Below are 20,767 nucleotides of genomic sequence, written 5' to 3' on the forward strand. Positions count from 1 at the left end.
ATCTGTGCTGGTGCGGCTTCTGCTTTCTAGATATTGCTTCAAAAGGAAAGTCAGCAGACTGAAAAGGAGAAAAGAAAGAGGTGGCACGAAGCAGAGTCCAGAGATCTCAGGTTTTGTCCCTTACGTCAATCAGTCTTTTTGTACAACTGACCCTGTTGCTGCTTCTGCTGGAGCTTAAAAACTCTCTCGCCCTGTACAGCTGGATTCAGATAAAAGGCAATGCAGCGTGTGGAGACGGGCAACGACTACAGTGTTGCTGTGGTTGCTGGTATACTTAAACTGAAGTGAAGTGCAGCTAGAGAAAACCAGACATTTTTTGAGAAGGCATTTTCTGTTAACCTAAATGCATCTGAATCTAAAGTCTTACTAAAACACTATTTAAGAAAATAACTCTGCTGAAAGTGTCAGCTGTTGTGTAAAACTGGAAGAGCAGATCTTTTCAGCTTCTAAATAGGCAAACTGTCTATGTGTCATGTATACAGTAATGGGAGTATAAATAATTCAAAAATACAGCCTAAGGCCAAATCAACTTCTCTGCTCGCCCTCGCTCTAAAATTGATGTTCAGGGAGGAAGGAGGTGTAGTATTTTAGCCAGTTTGGCTTGGCCAGTAAAATGATTGTGTCACTTGTGCCGGAGCAGAGAAGTGGAGGGTTTAACATGATAAAGAGATGTTACCAAGCGAACGAGAATGAAAGGGTATAAAAGTTGGAGAGGCGGAATAGAGTGTTACAGAGAGAAAGAGGAAGAGAGACAGAAAAGTGGGTGTGAAGGATTCTGGTTCCAAGAATAGCAGATGCTTCTACTCAATTTGAAGCTGTAGGTGTAGGAGTAGTTTAGGCATTCCTGTGGTTGTGTCACTGCTTTTCAGAGGTTCACTATCTCTTTGTACCCTGAGTGACGCACACCCTGACCCTGCAGAAAGACGAGAGGATGGTGTGCTGGGGGCAAAGACAGAGCAGAGAGGGGCAGGAGTTGAGCCAGGTGGATAGGTGGAAAAGTTATAGAGACACTTACAATTCAAGGGGAAAAAACTGAATTAAGAAGACAGACTATTAAGGAGAAAGATACAAATATAGACATTTTAGAGTCCATAAAACCTAGTGATAACGTACCTTGAAATGCTATCCATGTTGTTTGATGCTTGAGTTTCTTTTTGTAATGCAAATTCCTGGTACTCATTGGCCTAACATAAAAAAGCAAGATATTATCTGCCAGTGTTTTTCTCTGGCTTAAATGCAGATGTACTGCGGGTGACGTGATGGTAAATTTGAGACTTTGAAGCTGGACTGCAGAGCCCTTGGTCACACTTATTCTCCCCTCTGTCAGTTTTTTGAAATGGAGCCATGGGACAGGCAAGCTCTGATGGCTAAGCAGCTAATGTCAACACTGGACCTCAGAGAGTCATTTTGGATAATGTGGCACTGAGTGCCTGAGTCTCTGCTCCATAAAAAACAGGTGGTCCCAGGGTCACCCCTCCCTTCTCTCCCCCTCACCTCCTGTGCTTAGCATATCTCATGCCTCTCTCCCTCCATTTCCCCTCTCTAGGTCTCCCTCCACCATTCCCTCAGCACACACGAGAAAGGTTATTTGAGCAATTGGTGGTGATTAGCTCTTGATTTGGCTGACTATTTGTGGGATCAGGCCAGTCCACGGATGCGAAACCCACTGCAACTGAGGGCACAGCTGTTCGGCCAGGACTGAAATTGAGTGAGGAGAACCGAAATGAGAAATAGGGGAAGAAAAGGGGAAAAGAAACAAGGAAAAACAGTTTTCAAGGGTTTGGCTGGCAGGTAAAATACCTCCAGTTTTGTACTTGTTATTCCAGGTGTAAAACCTCATGAAGAAATTCCTGTCCTTCTTATTTTCAGCTTTTCTTTCAGCTACCTCCTTCCTCTATTTCTAATCATCGCCCGGGGTGGAGAACGCAAACAAGAAAAATGTGGATGCTGGTTAAAAGCATCCGCATACCCCCCCAAAGTGATTTGGGGGGGTATGCGCTTGCTTTGTTGGTTGGGTTGGTTGGTATTGGGCTTATGGTTGGCCTACTGCCTCAACATTGGTGGCTAGGCCAAAGAATTTTTCTCACAATAACAGCTATTCCTTCTCTGAGTTTCTTCATCCATCTATCCATCCACTCTGCTAGCCAGGCAAAAAAAGAAGGCCTCTCACTATCAGAGTGTTCAGCCAACAAATCCCCACTCCACTCCTTTGGCCTCTTCCCTACACCCATATATTAGGCTGACGGCTGTGGAGGACCCAACACAGAGCCAGCTGAATAAAACAGATTAGGCACCCACCCGAATCTAACAGCATGTAACTCCAACCGTAGTGCGAACTTTGGTATTCTTACTCCCAGGAACAAAAAAGGTTGAACGAGGTAGCTGAACGAAAAGAAATGTTGGCTTTAGCATCTGCAATAACCACATCCTCAGTTGTTTTTAACTGTATACTTGTGTCTCTGCAATTTCAGTCTTGGTTTTTAGAGTACGTAGAGCTGAGGGGAGAACAAGGAAATCATATCATATCTGTAACCGTCTCTAATCATCTGCATAAACACACTGGTGAGTACAGTCACCATTTGAATGCCAGTATCACCAAAACAGAACTACAAATGGCACCAACAACAATCCAATGCTGTCACTATATAGAGAAAGCATGCCGCTGCTGCTGAATGCCCAAACCCTCATTTCGCACACTATAGGTCTTTACTGCATAGATAACAGTCATTCTGCAATATTGTAATTCACAGTGTTGTCTTCAAAGATAGAGATACGCCCTTAAATCAGCAATCAGTAAATTAAACACTTTGGAAATATGAATATTATATGACTCTATATTTGTGCAAATCACAAAATTAAATCCCTCTGTGTTTTGCATTTTAAATGAGAACATAATTTTGGGAGAGAAAACTTGATGAAGGTTACTGGCTCTCAAAAACAGGATCTTGGTAATAAAATATTAGAGTTCACAAGAACGGGGTAAAAACCACAAGGCATTTATTTTTCTGGCATCTCTCAGGCGCATTCAGCAGCCTCCAATCAGCAGCTACGATATGGCCCGGTGTCAAGAATGCATCACTTTGGCGGCAGCATGTTTGCTTCTGAGCTAGATGTGAACCAGGGTGGGAAGGGCTGCTTTGTGTGTGACGCTACAAACGCCGACCTAAAAATCATCTTTGACCCATCTCACTTCCAGCACTCACGAGGGTCGATACAGGATGCCGTGTACACACATAAGAGCACAACAGCTAGGCCGGCTAACATGACTGAAAGTCACCCACAGTTTACTCTCCTAAACGTACAGTGCCAAATTTAGCGAGCATTTATGTTTAACACAGAGGCTCCCCGGGAGAGCTGATGGGGCCGACGGCCAGGAAAGGAGGTGTTTTGTGCTGAAGGGGGACTGGGCATGTGGGGGGGAATAAAACCTGAGGGGAACCCAGGGTGCTGCAGACTGCAGAAGAGTCGCATGACCTTTTCTACAATGCTGCCACCCGCCTGCCACTGAAACACAGTCTGGCTAATTAAAGTTTCAGTGGCATTGAATTTTCACTGGCACAGCACACCCCGGGCAACCTTGGGGGCTTCTAGGCAGGCGATACACAAAGTGTGAAAGACGGTAGATGTAAGAAAAGAGGCAGAAGGTAGCAGAGTAAATGCATTTAAAGAGAGGACAGCCACTAGAGGACAGCACGGCAGATCCGAGCTGTAACAAAAAGTCAGTGGATTTTCATAACACAGTGGAGAAAAGCTATATATTAGAATGCAAATCTACATTCACAAACATGCACGCTCCCTGGGTATTTTACATAAGCTCCGACATGGTTTGCCCTTCCAAACAGTTATGCTCAAAATATTCAAGATCACATGGAATTAGAAATGAAATTGAAACTGTCCAACTCTGTGCAACTGGGTGAATGCAAGAGCTAAAGCAGGAGATATCCAATGTCAAAATGCTGAGTGCTTTTCCAAATCTTATCGGGCCGCCTCTCAGCCTAATGGAATCTCGATGGGTCAGTTTCTAGAATAAATGCATGACTTATGACATGGCTGCTGGGAGCATTACCAAACACACTGGACAGCATGTTCCTTTCTCTAAAGGATCATTGAATAATTGGCCAAGTTTGACCAGGACATTTCTGAAAATATGTCCAAGAAAAGGTTATGCAACCAGACAGACTCGCTCATGGCCTGTATTTCACAATCTGCCGGCCTTGTCTCCATTAATGATCTTGACCCCCTTTTCACCATTTCAGAAGTGAAAAGGGTTTAATGAAGCTGAACAAAGCTGCTTGTGTGTGTCTATGTGTGTGTGTGTGTGTGTGTCTGTGACTGTGTGAGACACAGAGAAAAAGAAAGCCCGTGTGGCTGTGTGTTACAGCTTGATGAGGTCTTGGTCTGTGATTCCTTGGGGAGGTGGTCCAATCTAGGCTTTATTAGGCCTTATTGAGCTGTGTGCAAGCAGGTGTGTGTGTCTGTGTGTTTCCTCTATCAAGAACATTTGGCAGAGCTTTATGAGTACCTTTGTGTGTGTGTGTGTGTGTGCGCGCGCGTGTGTGTGTATGTGTGTGTGACACCAAAAGACACCGAGTTGGTTGCAGTTTAATGGGGTGTGCATGGACCCGATTTCAAGCCTGTAATTTTCTTCTTAGAGGTGATTTTTTTGGTTTGATTGCATCATTTGTGTACACAGGCACAGCTATGCTTATCAACCAGCTATGCTTGGGTCTAAGCATGTGTCATCCTGTGAAAAAAGACACTGTTTGCTGTATGTAGAATACAGATCGGATTTATTGCTACATGACAAATAACCGAGTTGTGGCCTGCATTCTACCTTGAATATCTCACAATATTTTTTTCAAATACATAGAGAAACATAGATACTGAATCTTTATTAGGTGCTTGAAAGCACCGATGCTATGCATATGTTTTTCTTTAAAAAGAGGAAACAGACATTTTTTTAATCTAGTTAAACAAGTGAGTGATTATCCAACACAGTAAAAATTACCTGTATTCTTGGCGGGTTAACTATAACTGGTAGCTAGCCATTAGTACAATGTTCTAATGGTATATGTCTGGGATTTGCAGCTAGTATAAATTCTCTTTCAGGATACCTATACGTGTTTATGTTGTATTATATCTTTTTAAAAGATGACAGTTTCAACTGGGATATTGACACATACAGTCCTGTGAAAAACTAAACGCACGCCGTGATTCACTAGTTTGCAGAATCATCTTCAGCAGTAATATCTTGAAGAAATTGTTTTCTGTTTAACATCATCAGATTCCCACGGTTGCTCATGTACAGCTCTCTTAAGGTCCAACCACAGCATTTCAATCAGGTTGAGGTCTGGACTTGGACCTCAAGGTCAGAGTCATTTTTAGCATTTTATTTTAGATTTGCTGCAGTGTTTGGGATCATTGTTCTGATGAGTGATTAAATTTGGGACGAGATTTAGCTGCCAGACAAATGGCCTCGTATTTGAATCAAGAATATTTTGGTGTACAGAGGAGTTCATGGTCAACTCATGGTGCCCAGGTCCTGTAGTTACAGAACAACACCAAAGCATTATTTCTCAATCACCGTTCTTGACAGTTGGTGTGATGTTTTGATACACCTAAATGCTCCAGACTAGCAAACTGCCAAAACTACAGCTTTTACAGAGGTGGCCGCTGCTGCTAAGCCTCTTAATTCCTATGGACACAGTAAATGTGTGCTTAGTTTTCTTCGCAGCACTCCAACAAAATAAAAAAGACAAAAATCACCAGTTTGTAGTGGGGTATGTTTTGTTTTTATAAATGGTGCATATGGTAAAAAATTTGAAGGACATATTTGTATCTATAATGTACACCTGTTCTGATAAATGCTTGACAAGCACAGCATGGCCAAGAGCGGAACACAATTATGTAAATGAAAGAAATATTTACAGTGGGGCAAAAAAGTATTTAGTCAGCCACCGATTGTGCAAGTTCCCCCACTTAAAATGATGACAGAGGTCAGTAATTTGCACCAGAGGTACACTTCAACTGTGAGAGACAGAATGTGAAAAAAAAATCCATGAATTCACATGGTAGGATTTTTAAAGAATTTATTCGTAAATCAGGGTGGAAAATAAGTATTTGGTCACCTCAAACAAGGAAAATCCCTGGCTCTCACAGACCTGTAACGTCTTCTGTAAGAAGCTTTTCTGTCCCCCACTCGTTACCTGTATGAATGGCACCTGTTTGACCTCATCATCTGTATAAAAGACACCTGTCCACAGCCTCAACCAGTCAGACTCCAAACTCCGCCATGGCCAAGACCAAAGAGCTTTCGAAGGACACCAGGAAAAGAATTGTAGACCTGCACCAGACTGGGAAGAGTGAATCTACAATAGGCAAGCAGCTTGGTGTGAAAAAATCAACTGTGGGAGCAATCATCAGAAAATGGAAGACATACAAGACCACTGATAATCTCCCTCGATCTGGGGCTCCACGCAAGATCTCATCCTGTGGGGTCAAAATGATCATGAGAACGGTGAGCAAAGATCCCAGAACCACACGGGGGGACCTGGTGAATGACCTGCAGAGAGCTGGGACCAAAGTAACAAAGGTCACCATCAGTAACACACTACAACGGCAGGGAATCAAATCCCACAGTGCCAGACGTGTTCCGCTGCTGAAGCCAGTGCATGTCCAGGCCCGTCTGAAGTTTGCCAGAGAGCACATGGATGATACAGCAGAGGATTGGGAGAATGTCATGTGGTCAGATGAAACCAAAGTAGAACTTTTTGGTATAAACTCAACTCGTCGTGTTTGGAGGAAGAAGAATACTGAGTTGCATCCCAAGAACACCATACCTACTGTGAAGCATGGGGGTGGAAACATCATGCTATGGGGCTGTTTTTCTGCCAAGGGGACAGGACGACTGATCCATGTTAAGGACAGAATGAATGGGGCCAAGTATCGCGAGATTTTGAGCCAAAACCTCCTTCCATCAGTGAGAACTTTGAAGATGAAACGAGGCTGGGTCTTCCAACATGACAATGATCCAAAACACACCGCCCGGGCAACAAAGGAGTGGCTCCGTAAGAAGCATTTGAAAGTCCTGGAGTGGCCTAGCCAGTCTCCAGACCTCAACCCCATAGAAAATCTGTGGCGGGAGTTGAAAGTCCGTGTTGCTTGGCGACAGCCCCAAAACATCACTGCTCTTGAGAAGATCTGCATGGAGGAATGGGCCAAAATACCAGCTACTGTGTGTGCAAACCTGGTAAAGACCTATAGTAAACGTTTGACCTCTGTTATTGCCAACAAAGGTTATGTTACAAAGTATTGAGTTGTATTTTTGTTATTGACCAAATACTTATTTTCCACCCTGATTTACGAATAAATTCTTTACAAATCCTACCATGTGAATTCATGGATTTTTTTTTCACATTCTGTCTCTCACAGTTGAAGTGTACCTCTGGTGCAAATTACTGACCTCTGTCATCATTTTAAGTGGGGGAACTTGCACAATCGGTGGCTGACTAAATACTTTTTTGCCCCACTGTATACTATTGGCAAGAATTACAGTATAACCATTGTATGTAATGACGATCGTTCCCAGTACTCACGGTTGGCAGAGTTTGATGAGATCCTGGTCGGTGGTCCCAGGTGGCAGGCCTCGGATGTACAGGTTGGTCTTACTCAGCTGCTCCGCCCCTCCCTGGCTGCAGCTGTTGGTGCTGGGGCTGGGAGGAGCCATGGGATGAGGGGGTGGAGCATAGGGCTGCTGGAAAGACAAGGTAAAGAGAAAGCAAGTTAATACAAGGTTTCATTTTAAGACAGCAGGCAGAGTCAAAGCATTTAAAGATTCTCAGAGCATCATTATGAACAAGAATATGGCAGGAAACGCGTATTTGCTTAAAGGAATGGGGAAGCGATGGCAACCTTAGTGGGGAATGTCTCTGTCAAAGCTTCTCTGGTTCTCATTTTAGCAGCTGGTATGGATTCGTATTCATGTTACTGTGTGTGAGTCCCTCCCTTTGAAACTTCTGGCCTCCCCAAAATTTCTAAAGAAACTAAGAGAGTGACCTCCTGCATATCATTATTAAAGAGAGATGGCAAAATGCATTTCAAGGTGTTCAGCTGTTGCCAGTAAAAACCTATGAATAAAAACAACCACACAGCAAAGTTTCTCTTTTTTCAGCAGGTGATTGTTTTTTAAAAAAAATGTGTGTGTGATCATTGGTTGTTGGACTGAGGGTGGGCGACTGGAAAATATTGACACATCATCCAGCTGTAATCCTACTGTTCTGATGTTTACAGCAGCTATAAAAGACAATGAGAAGTGAGGTGTGAAAACATTTCTTAGACAGGAGCAGAAAATGTGAGAGAGAGAGTTCAAAATGTTTCATTTGAAGAAACAGCAGGCACTGCCAGCACAATGTCCCCGCAATCGCGAGACGAGACATTTTGGGGCAGCTGTGAAGCGGCGAGGAGAAGCGAGCAGGGTCACTACGAGATGAAAACCCAGGAGAACGCGAGTAAAAGTTTCAAGAAAGCAACCTTAGCCTCAAATAATAATACTGCGAGGAAAACATCTTCACGTAGAGAAATAAAAAGGTCTACACAATGACAGGAAAAGTGCTTCGCTTCTTTCAAACTTTTGTCACCTTCGTGCTTAATAAAGCGATAGATTATATCTGGTTTTGCAACTTTCTGGGCTTTCTGCGCATATGCAACTGGAGTCGAGGGGACAAACATTTCTTCATTTTGCATCTTAAATAAACATTTCACCAAGGTGACTCTCTGATATTAGAGTTCACGAGGCTCCTAGCAGCTTATGAACAGTTTTAAATGATGGCAACTTCCTGCTTTCTACTAATACCCTCAAAACCAATTTCATTACACTGCGAAACAATTTACACCTCAGAGGGTGTGAGATCCTGATGCAATAATCCAGTACAGCCTATTTTATAAGCATCTCAATATGAATGAAATTTTCAGTTTAATCTCCATCTCACAAAATGTATTCAAAATGTATTAGAATTGTGATGCCCCAACCCCTCCATTTGTTTTTTTCTCCTTGCCTTTCCCATCCCCTGCTTTCCTTACGTGCTTGTTGTGCTGTTAGCATAGATTTATGGTATAGGAGTCAGGGCCCCCCGCTCACAGCCCATTTATATCTCTATTGCAGGGACACTGCACATAGTGACAGAGAGAGAGCCGGGGCCCTGCGGGCATGAACAGAGACACAGAGACTAAAAAGCGAGGGAGAAACACTAAAAGAGAGCGAGGAAGGAAGTGAGACGGAAGAAGAGCGAAAGAAACCACACTGCAATAAAGTGAGTGAGTGATGAATGAAAGGGAGGAGAGAAAAATGGTCAGGGAAAGAGGGGGACATGACTAAATACCACCACCAGCTCCACTTAACCACGTTAACCCTTATCTTCCCTAGAGAGAAGCTCAAGACCTCATACCATGCTGTAAACCCCCCCACATATCCACGCACATACACCTACACGCACACAGACACACACACACCATTAGCCCTCCAATCTGCCCCACACGTTAGCAGCGACTGGCGGAGCATGGCTGATTTGATGTGCTATTTTAAGCGTGTGTGCCATGCCAGCGTGTCGCCTCCCACTCCTCAGACAAAGAGCCGGGGTCCCTGGAGCGTGAAGAGGGAGCCACGTCCATCAATAGACGGCCAATTACCACGCTGAGCTTAGTGGAACTGATGGGCAGCCACTCACTGTGCTGGACTCACCCACACTGTACACATGTCGGCCGTTGTGCATACGCTCACACTCACAGACACACATATGCGCCACATGATAACACAGAAACAACCTTTTTCAGAACAGTCATCCACAGCACGTTAATATTAAAGCTTTAGTATTAAAGTGAAAACAACTACTGTTTCAGGTCTACGAATGATGACCATCATAATGACTTTGTACATTTAGGGAGTCGAGGTCCAAGTTGAAAGAAGTTTGAAATTTAAATCCAAGTTTCAAGCACACAGGTCCGATCACCACAGACACAAATTTCCCTAAACTTCCCCCATCCCGCCCCCCACCTTGCCTTGCGCTGTTGTGGTAGCCTTGGTTGCACGGGCTTGAATGAAACAAGCCAAACTAGTCTCCAGTCATTCAAGTTTCCACGCTGTGGCAGTATAGAAGAATCTTAATCTCTCAAGTGCCCTGTGGGACTTGTTTTTTCTCACTCAAATGCACAGCTGCAGTCCAAGCCTTGACTTTGAGGCTTTCACCTTAGGTCCCCCCCGTCCACTCGTTAGATTTTTCCCTTAGCCCGCTGCAGTTTAAAATACACACATGGTAATTACCACACTGTGTGACTCCAACAAATTCGGAGCACAAACGAGAGACACTAGACAGAACCTCTTTCAGCGTTCAGTGTTAATTAATAGCCCCTCTCTCGCTTTCTCAGGCTTTCTCTCCCCCCACTTCTTTGTTAGCCCCCATGGTGACACACACAGCCCTGACTGTCCTTCTCGGGCTCCAGGCTTGGCTTCCATGCTGGTCTTTGGAATTCATGTGTCCCGCCCTATCGATTTGCTTTCATTTTTCTTTTTAAGGTCAGAAGCTGAAATCTTACACAGTGAGGCATGGAGGGTCAAAACCAGTCTAATACTTACAGGGACGGGTTAAAAGGCAGCATGCAAAGGTATCCACTAGGAATCCCCTGGGATGAAGAACGCAGTCTGTGCTAAGGGGGTGAATTTAATGGCATATTTTTAAAAATACTTTTATTTTATATCTGGAAGAATGTGGTAAAAGTTTAGATATGTTGGGTAAAAACAAAATGGAAAAAGCTCCGCAAGAGCTCCTCAAATCTAATCATTACTCAAGTAACCCCATCATTCTTCTATGAAGACAATCCTAATATCAGCTTGCTGTGCTGTGTAGGAACCATATATTTAATTTAAGTAAGATTTCTGTTTAATCTTGGGGCAGTATGTGAACTTTTAAATGCAATGGATCCAAGACAATCCTGGACACAACTGGTGTTCTCTGCAGCACAAACACCCACACACACACAGAGCACCAAAATGTTTCAAACTCTTTGTTTTATATCCATTTCCCTCTTGGCTTCTGCTGGTTGCTGCACTAGAGGTTAATATCCAGGCTTGTTTTTCTTGCCGGACAGTTTCATGACTCCTGTTTACCCTTGGTCTGTCAGCCTGCCAGATCAGGCTTCTCAAATATATTAAATACTAGCCTCATGTGTCAGAATGATGAGGACTGAGTATAGCACTTGGCAAAGAGTAATTTACCAAAAAGGGGAGGGAACAGAAGACTCACAGGGAAAAAAAAAAGGATGGGAAAAATAAAAAATAAAGCAAGGTAGAAAGAATTAGAGTGAAATAGAAGGGTGTGAGAAAACCGCTGGTTATGACACTTCAAAAACCTCCAGGTGGTAAATGAGAAAAACCTCCGTTCTGCCTCCTCCCTACCCAGCTGTGACATGCCGCTACAGAGGCTTACTTGGGATTTCAATTTGCTGCACTGTATTTTAGACAGGCAAAATGGTTTACACAGGCCCAATTTACCGAGCCAGTCGTGAAGGGGGGTTCACAGCCTCTGTGACACGCCAGCGAATGTTTATGAGTGTATTAAGTGAGGATGATAAATCTAGCCTACGTTACATAGGCTGAAGGCGCATGGCGTTGTGATGTATATTCACACACCCACACAAGGACAATGCATTTTTTCCCCTAAACCACAGCTATATGCTTTTTTTTTTAAACCACTGCTAGACTTATAAAAGGCTTAAACCTGCTTTGGTCATTGCGACACATGCATGTTTGTGTAGTGTTTAACAAAATCCTCCCACTGTGAGAGACGGTGAAAACCAGTGCGCTTACACAATGCTTAAATTCTGACTCAACTTCTTAAAATATTTTATAAAACTTTAGCACTTTGTGAATTTACCAACCCATAAGGGAACACTTAATCTTTCACTTAATTTCTAAAATAAAAAAAATGAAGATAAATGGTTTTCAGTGGAGGGAATTAAGACAATAACTTTATAAAGTACAAGGTTAAATTAAACATGGACTTCAGATTTAAAGAATAAGGATTAAAAAAGAACATTTACTTTTTTTTAATTGTGATGTAAAGTCTATGACAAGCTACCTTTTTAGATAGCACCTGGAATGCTGGCTGTCCCAATTTTAGAGGTGATTACATGTTCAGATAAAGTGGCTTCTTACTTCTATCAAAAAAGTGTGAAAACCTTCTTTGTGACTACACATAGAGAACAGAGCAGAGGGCAGCCACAGCTGTAATTGGAATAAAAGCAGGCTTATGCCATCCCTGTCTTTCTCCCTTCCTCCCTGCACTCCGCAGGGCAGGGCTGTGACTGGAGGAGAGGAGGCTGCACACTAGCGTGGTAATTGGCCTTGATTTATAGGAGGCCAGAGCAGCCAGCGAGAGCTAGCTCAACACTGGCACTAGGCCAGACGAGGCCACGCTGTCAAAATCAGTAAACCAGCCTAACCCGGCCCAAAGCCCCCCATGGCCAAGACACCACTACTGGGAATCAGTCGTCACCATCCAAAGGGTGCGCACATGCTGTGTTATTGTCTATTTGATATTCTTTGGGTTTCTGTATTTGCTTGTGTTCAAAAAGTCACTCGAGTAACACACACACACACACACAGAAACTGAAAAGAGAGAGAGAGAAAAAAAGCTGCCACAAAAAATGACAAGCAGTCTCCTTAAATTGAAGAAAAAAGCCTCTCGGCTCATTTTTCATTAATTCATGCTGGCAAAGTCTCTGCAAAGACTCTTAAAGACAAGCATAGTCCCAGAGGCATCCCTTCCAAACTGCCAGAACTAACAGCTAGCTCGGCGGTCGGCTGCATTCACAGCAGCCTCTAAGCACGGGTGGAACACAAATCCCCCATCCATCCTGGATAGCTGCTTCCAAACCTTTAGCCCTTAAACATGTGTTTTGAGAACTGCAGCTGCATCTCAATGCTGAAAGAAGAGGAGGTGGGGTTGGGGGGCACGCACGACACACACTGTAAGACTGACGGGAAAAGAGCTATTGCCTGTCCTCCTCTCGTTTCTGTGCTTCGCGCTCTCTCTCTTTGTCTGTGCCTGTCTAGGTAAACCCATAGCCAGAGGAGTGAATAGCAAATCATTCCCGAATCACCTGGGAATGCAATGGTGCTGATTCTATAGCAAAATCTATCCTATAAGGGAAGACTGAGAGCGCTCTGTATGCAGGAGCATGGAGAGAGCAAGTGAGGAAAGAGAGCTGATGAGAGAAAGAAGAAGTGGAGGAGAGACATAGTTACAGGTACAAATGAGTTGGAGCCAAAGGCAAAGAGAAGTGTAAAACCAGAGGGCAAGGAAAAAGGGGAAGGAAGTATATGTAAAGAACAAATTAGAAAAAGACAGATTAAAGTAGAGGGGTAATTCTGAATGTCTGATTCTCTCTAGGCACTACTAAACTGTGTGCCTCATCCTCAGGAAGAAAAAAAAAGTAGAGGGAGTGAGAGAAAAGACTTGGATGCTGGTAAGCCGACACTGCTGTGGACAAGGATGCAGTGGGCTAATTTTAAATATGCTGATAGGCCCATCTACAGCATCCTTCAAGCAGAAGATGAGCCTTGTTCTCTCTTCCCGTTTCTATCCTTTTATCTCTCTCACCTTCTTATTCCTTCTCTGCTCTCCTTTTGTTTCTTTGACTCTGTTTTCTCGCTCTGACTTTGGGCCAGATAAGCGAGCGGCGTTGCGTTGTGTCAGGAAGCATGTATCTAGATACAGAGCCCCGGGGTTAAAATACAGGCCCGTATCTTCCACAGGGGTGAGAGATAGGATGCATGCATGTTATCTGACAGAGGGGACAAAAGCGACAGAAGTAAACAAGGGATGCTTTATGCATCGCCGTTTTAAAACCCTGACTCATCTGTTTAGCTGCAAGTGGAATAAAAAGAAAAATACTGTGAGGTATACTGTAGGCCAAAAAGGAATATATACTACACACTAAAAGATGCGAGTCAGAGTGTTTAATATTAAGGCTCGATTGTAAACAGATCGTTTACAGATTGTAAAGCCGGCACTCAGAGATAGATCACGGCTGGAATTGGAATTGCTGCGAGACTTAAAAGAACATTTCTTTAAGGTCTGATGTCATTAGTTTATTGAATGGCCGTTATCAGGAGTTATCAGTCCAATACATGTCACCAGAAGGTGGCCTCCTCCACCCACGAGGAGGTCGTTATCGCCTCAGTCACTGTGGGGTTCCCCACAGATAAAGCAGACGTCATAAGCTATGTTTGCAAACTTGTTTAACATTTTACTTTTTTTTGAACACCTCCACTAGATGTCTACTTAATCTGTGCCGCTCTGTGTTTATCACTGATTAAAGAGAATGATAACGACCCACTGAGCTTGCTAACGAAGGCACCTATTGCAATATGTATGGGAGTGATAACGGGACAGATAACGGGCATTCAATGGGCTGATAACTTCGAAATCAGGTGTTTACACTTTTTTTTAGAGAGCAGGGGACTACAAATAAATATGGGAAAGATGAAGCAATTCAGGTGTAAGAAATTGAAAGTTTGCTTATTAAAAGCTCCCAATCACTTTCTGCTTTGACCCTTGCTGATGGTTGAACATCACATAAGTAATTTGCCTTTTAAGCTTTATCAGAATTTGCAATACATGTACTATATTCATGGCAAAGATGGCAACAGCAGCGCACATAATATGAAAAATACGCCTAAAACAAAGCAGCATTATGTCTGCACCTCTGACACTTCAAAAAGTCTTCCAAAAATATTTTTAATGAATAAAACAGCCGAGATGATGTATTTAAAATACAAAAAATGTCTTTTTCCCTTTCTCTCGGATTGAAATTTTAATGCTGTGTCATGCATTTGACGCATTTTTAATGCTCTGATTTCAACCTCCCAGTCAAAACAGCCTCATCTGTTCAAACTATTTACATATCCGCTTCCTGCGAGTTACACAAGGCTTCCAACCATCTCAGTGAGGTCCTCCATCACCTTAGATTGTTGTTTAGTTTGAGGCAAACACGCTTTTCCACATAAAAGATACAATGCACATCACTTTCAGAGAACAGGTTGGTCACAAAGCCCACACAAAAATCTACACAAGGACAGCTTAAGCTTCGATGTTTATACCACTCCTCCGGCAACCATAAACTTGGTCCTCTGTGGACATTAACAGTCAGCTGGTGTTTAGGTGACATAACTGGGGCTAAAGTGTGTTTGTGGAGCGTGATTATGATGGTTTGGCTGCAAGTGCTGTGACCGCCGCAGAGGGATCCGTAAAAGAAAGCAGAAAACGAGCCGTGGGCAGAGCCAAAGTGAAACTCAATGGACATAAATATTTGGGCTGATTTGTCATCATTATGGCCAGCTGGGTCTGTTTGCAAGCTAGCCAGTGTGGGAGTGGAGACTACAGGATGGTTGGAGACAGGGAGTAGGAAGACACAGGCATCCATAACCACGAGGAGGACAAAATGAGAATACTCTAAGCCCGAAATGACATCTTCAAATGATGTCAGACTTAAAGGAAAACGTTTGGCACCTCTGTTATAACAGTTACTTAAGGGTGTATTTCATTTGTTATTATGATGAAAAATGAGAACCAGTAAAGAGTCATGTTCCATGACTTTACCGTGTGCTTTCCAACAATGAGCAAAATTTATGTGTCTGAATATTGTGCTGTTTTTTGACCAGAGGACCCTAATTTTAAAGCTCAATTCCTTTGTACAAAATGTTATATCAGATGAAAATAAATAACTGAATAAAAAATGAGCAGCCACAATGTCTGAGGATCCCCCCCCCCCCCCAAGTTCACTCTCCATCTCTAATTGGGCACATTCTTCAGGAGTCAGCTGTGTTTTTCACAGGAAGTATAAGCACAAACAAGATTGTGGACTATGCAGAGAGGGAAGAGGGAGCATCGCTGCTGTTTTTTTACTGACACAAATGTCTAGCAATCGAGTCCAGCCCTAAAATGTCCTCAAAGTTTGCGTAAAGGATCCACAATATCTTTTCGCTTTCCCTCAAAAATACCTCCTAAGCCTGTATGTTACAGTCGTTCCGATTCCAGCAATCGAAAGACTATTTTGTTGACGGATTGCCATTTATTAATGAATTACCGTAATAAATGACTCCAGATAGATGAGTATCTACTTCTATCTATAGCTGAGCAGTTGGTGAGAGTTATCGTCACGGCAGGGAGAATGCCAGAGAGAAAGAGCAGATCGATAGAGAAGACGCTCGACTATTTGTCATGCTGTTCTCCAGACAAAATGTAGGTCTCCGTATGCAAAAGGTTAACTGTGTTCACATTCATAAATAAGGCCATGCTCGGTGCACAAGAGAAAACGACTAACAAAGGTTCCCAGCAGCTTAACCAATGAGTTACTGCCTGAGACTGACCTCAGCTCAGTGTGTGTGTTTGACTATGGGCCCACAGCCATATGTTTCAGGTACTATGTAATGTTTGCATAACTGAGCGATGTTAACATTGCTTTTAGAAACAGGAGACAATGTTTTTGCAAAAAGACTTGTAAAAGCACATACTGCAGTGCTAGCAGCATATGTAACCTGGCAGTTATATAATTAAATACGTAATAAGAAAATATGAAGATTTCAGAGCACAGTTTGCCTAATTTGAAAAATAATGTGCTAGATTCCTGAGATTTCCAAGGTTTCCTTCTGCAGAAATAAGCCAATAAGGACACTCAAAGTGAGGAAGCACTGTGCCCACTGATTACATATATGAAAACAATCGTGCAAAGACAAAAAAAAAAAGATAAGAACTACACAAGTTGGTATAGAAACGGGGGAGAGAATGCATATCCTCATCCTTTTGAATATTCAGTTTCTTTCGCATGCAAAGTGTTTGCACCAGGTCTGGAATGTCACTTTTGGCCCCCAAGGAATATACTCACTGAAGCGTTTCTGAAAATTGCCAGACTAAATACTGGCACTAAATACCAGCCGCTGTTGTGGCAGGAAGGCTTGAGACAGCCATAACAAATCAGCTACAGCAGGGAATGGTGAATGGTTGGTTTGTGGTAGTTTATAGGGTTATTTTATGACATAAATCTGAAAAACACAACCTGGGATTTTGCACAGGGATCCTACCCAGACAGACTGTTTTACTTCTTTCTCCAAGCCAGGAAAATCAGGTGTCTAAAACGCAGCGGGAGGAAAGTGGTGATGCTGATGTATTAACACTTCTAAATAGACAAAACAGATTTGTAATAAACGTTGGGACCATATTCTCTTTGATTATTGTGCAAATATACTGACATTATTTAAATGTGGCACAAAGTAACTCAAGCATCCAGTTATTTGTCGATATAACAACCGAAAGAAGCATTAGTGGAAGCTAAAATGGCTTTGAAATGGTGCCACTTTCTAATTGTGAGGCGAGCTATAAATGAGTTTTTTATGGATGTGAACTTCTGGATGAGTTTGAGAAAAGGTCACGCCACAGCAGGCAATCAAACCAACAAGAATGTTAAGAAAAAACAAAACAAAAACAGAGCACAAAAAACCCAATCAATGCATTGTTGCAAGCCTGAAAATCAACAAGGAAACATTAGAACAGTTTACAGTGAAAATCTGAAAATCTGAACGACGCTTTCTCTGAAGGTCAAATCCTCAATAAATCATAAGCACATTCGTAACACATAACTAATTTATACATTTTTATGTAGCACATAAATGTCAATGCATGATAAGTTATTACGGACATGAATAGAATTGCTTGTCAAACCTGATAAACTCTTTAAAAAGCTGCCCCAAACTGAGATACAAATACCCTTTTTTTTTCTTCCCTCCTTGCAGGCTACTATGCATGTGCAGGCGTTCACATTTTATTGTTCAATACAGTGTGCTGACACAATCAACATCTCCAGAGCACTGAACAAATGCCATGCTATTTCACATTATACAGCCAAGAAAAAAAAAAGATCACCGATGGCATGTTTTCCAGTAATCAGTTACTTATTCAGGATTTATTTTCTTTCTTTTCGTGTTTCTGGTTTTTAAAAGACTTTTAAAATAACAGTCCAACATTTAGAGACCAAAATGAAGTTTAAGGCTTTCCTGAACAAGTCGCAAATACATAAGTACCCAAAGAGGAACTAAGTGGAGAGTGCTTACTAGAGTCCAGATTAGAGCATTAAAAATAATGAGCCATTATTCTATTTAACGTTCTATCGGCTGTTTAATGTTCCTCATCAACACACATATCAGTCACTGACAGACTTTCAGACAGTCAATTACATGAAATAAATCAATAAGAAAATTCCCAAGCAAATTGAGTTCAAATTTGTTGCAACATTAAGCAAGTTTATCTTTTGAAGATGGTATTTGTTTAATCCACTGAATCATCATCTTTTTCTAAAGTAGTGCACTTTGTTAACACATTTTGCTGCACCTTTTCAGTCCAAGACCTCTGCTTTGACATAGGATAAAAGATTCCTCAAAGCCTAAAGAGCTTGTTTTATCCGTACACCAAGCCTTAAACTGTCTACGCTGCTAAACTCCCATTCTGTGGATCATGTTCCCCCCTCCCGTTCCTTCTTTCTAACCTTCCATAACTGAATTCATCCCCACCTAGTCCTCGATCCATCCTCTCTTCACCTTCTACAATCCGTTCAGTCAGCTCTCATCTATCTCTAAATCCATCCCAATCCTCATCTGGCTGCTCGTCCTCCATTTCTCCTTCCGGCTCCCCTCTCTCCCTTTTTTCCTCCTTCCTCCCCACCCTTCTTCTCCTCCCCGTCTAAGAGCCATCAGGGAGTTTTTACATAGTGTTGAGCAGAGTTTAGTAGGCCAAAGAAGATGCCGTGCCAGATTCTGCACAGTGTGTTAAGCAACTATCCCCCTTGAAGGAATATCAGCATTACTCAACACAAAAAAACCCTGTATTCTCCCGCCTCCTCGGGCCTAAGCGCACATATTGCAAAGCTGCCATCAGCAGCAGACAGCGAAGCTATGCCGGGGATTGTTTTACTTCGGGTCAATGTGAGAACAATGCTGCATTGTAAAATCCGTGGAATCACCGCTTGCATTTTTGCCTCACTGCATCTGGGGATGTCATACAAAGAAAAATGTATGAAGAGAAGTGAGGTATTCATATCAAAAAGGAGCCTCAAATGTAACCTCCCCTCCAGCTTTTATTTTCAAAAATGCGTACTTTCAGTGTTTCTGTTAGTTTGCTATAATCATAACTGTATGCGTTAGGGACCTTTCAGTGATTTTGAGTGATTTAAAGGGAAAGAAGCAGTATGCTCTGGGCAAACCATCCTGGGCTGTCGATCCCATGACTTACTGGAAACCGCATGATCTGTGCTTCCCAGCTCGCACAAGCAGAGTTCAATCAGTGTGGGCGTGAGGCTTTATCCAAAAATGTCACAACTGCATGATAAATAAAGTGAGCAGAGTCAGGCAGCCCGCTAGAACTGAGAGATATAAGAAATAAGATGGTAGAGTGGGAGGAAGAGAGACAGGAAGCAGAAAAAAGAAGAAGGCGAAAAAAAAGAGAGAGAGAGGAAGATGAATAGGGATGCAGACGTCTGCCAAAGGAGAAGAGGTGCACTGTCTGAGTAGTCCGAACCTTGGTAGTGTGATTTATTCATGAGATAAGTCACCATGGCTGTGGAACAGGTGAGTGTAATGGTGTAATGTTTCCCCCTTGCCTGACTGCATGCCTCGGTGAGTCTGGCCTGCTGTGTTCTTGCCAGCCTGCTGGAAGAGTTTAATGCATGCAACACTTGGACACGCTAAGGGATCACAGCCAGTATAGATAAACACAGGCCATCTGGGTTAAAACAAACTCAACAGTGATGCTATCATGCCTTCTGTATCTTCAAAGGTAACTGAAGTTATTATGTTTTCCACTTTACGGTAGGTCGACAAAGAAAAGCGTCACAGCGCATTTATATATTTTCAGTGTCTTGCTTTAGTGAGGATCTATAAGCAAAGAAAGAATCTTTCTCACAGCTGCACATTTTGGTCTTTTTTGCCACTCTGCATCTATCTACTGCTGTATCTATTCATAAGGCTTCTCGAGAGTCTAATTTAGCACCACATTGCAAGCTGAATGGCCATAAATTTGAGGAAAACACGTGCAATTGTCCCATATCAGCAATCCTGTTGCATACCACTTTATAAATAAATGCCAGGGATTATGGTTCTTCCCTCTAACAATTGCTCCGGCATTGTTAAAGATTCCTCACAGACAAGCTCACATTTAGAACAACCTTCTGATCACACATAAGAGTGATAGCAATAACACCATTTTCTCCTGCTTTTTTGAATTCAGGAGGCTATTTCTGTTCTTTTTATGATGTGAATGCTGATGCTGTCATGCTTTCTGTATCTTCAAAGGTAACTAAAGTTATTACATGTTTCCACTTTATGGCAGGCTAATGGCAACAAAAGCCTAAATAGCTACTGGTTATCAGGGATATCGCAATACTGTACTAATCTGTACCATTGCCAGTATTTTTGATTCAAAATCTAAAACCACAGTAAAAAATAAAAGAGGGCTTATCCCATGGAGTTAGACATAAATTCCTTTAATAGAATCAGTTGCTGCTTACCCTAATAAGGCACTTGTGGTAACCACCAGTAACTATAATAAATATCCCCTTTTTGGTTGTGAGATTGTTGGGTACTAGCAGTTGCTGTAAAATCAACTGCGAGGCCTGAGTCATGCAGCCTCTCACTGCTAGAGAAATATATGCATTCCCAAGCTGGTTG

General features: G+C 42.5%; 1 protein-coding gene and 1 long non-coding RNA gene across 7 annotated transcripts in view; one reads left to right on the plus strand and one right to left on the minus strand.

Moving 5' to 3' along the window:
- The window catches only part of LOC146493076 (uncharacterized), a 423,488-nt gene that overhangs the window by 205,459 nt on the left and 197,262 nt on the right, over positions 1 to 20,767 (plus strand). The gene's annotated exons all lie outside the window — the stretch shown is intronic.
- LOC146493077 (RNA-binding motif, single-stranded-interacting protein 3-like) overlaps positions 1 to 20,767 on the minus strand; it is a 307,462-nt gene that overhangs the window by 161,971 nt on the left and 124,724 nt on the right. For 5 of the 6 annotated variants that reach the window (XM_085148676.1, XM_085148674.1, XM_085148677.1 and 2 more), the window contains exon 4: positions 7,596 to 7,753. In XM_085148676.1, the coding sequence (XP_085004802.1) occupies positions 7,596 to 7,753 (158 nt within the window). The remainder of the gene's footprint in view (positions 1 to 7,595; positions 7,754 to 20,767) is intronic. The other variant, XM_085148672.1, reaches the window with a different exon arrangement.

This window comes from Neolamprologus multifasciatus, chromosome 22, assembly GCF_963576455.1.
Source record: "Neolamprologus multifasciatus chromosome 22, fNeoMul1.2, whole genome shotgun sequence".
Lineage (NCBI taxonomy): Eukaryota > Metazoa > Chordata > Actinopteri > Cichliformes > Cichlidae > Neolamprologus > Neolamprologus multifasciatus.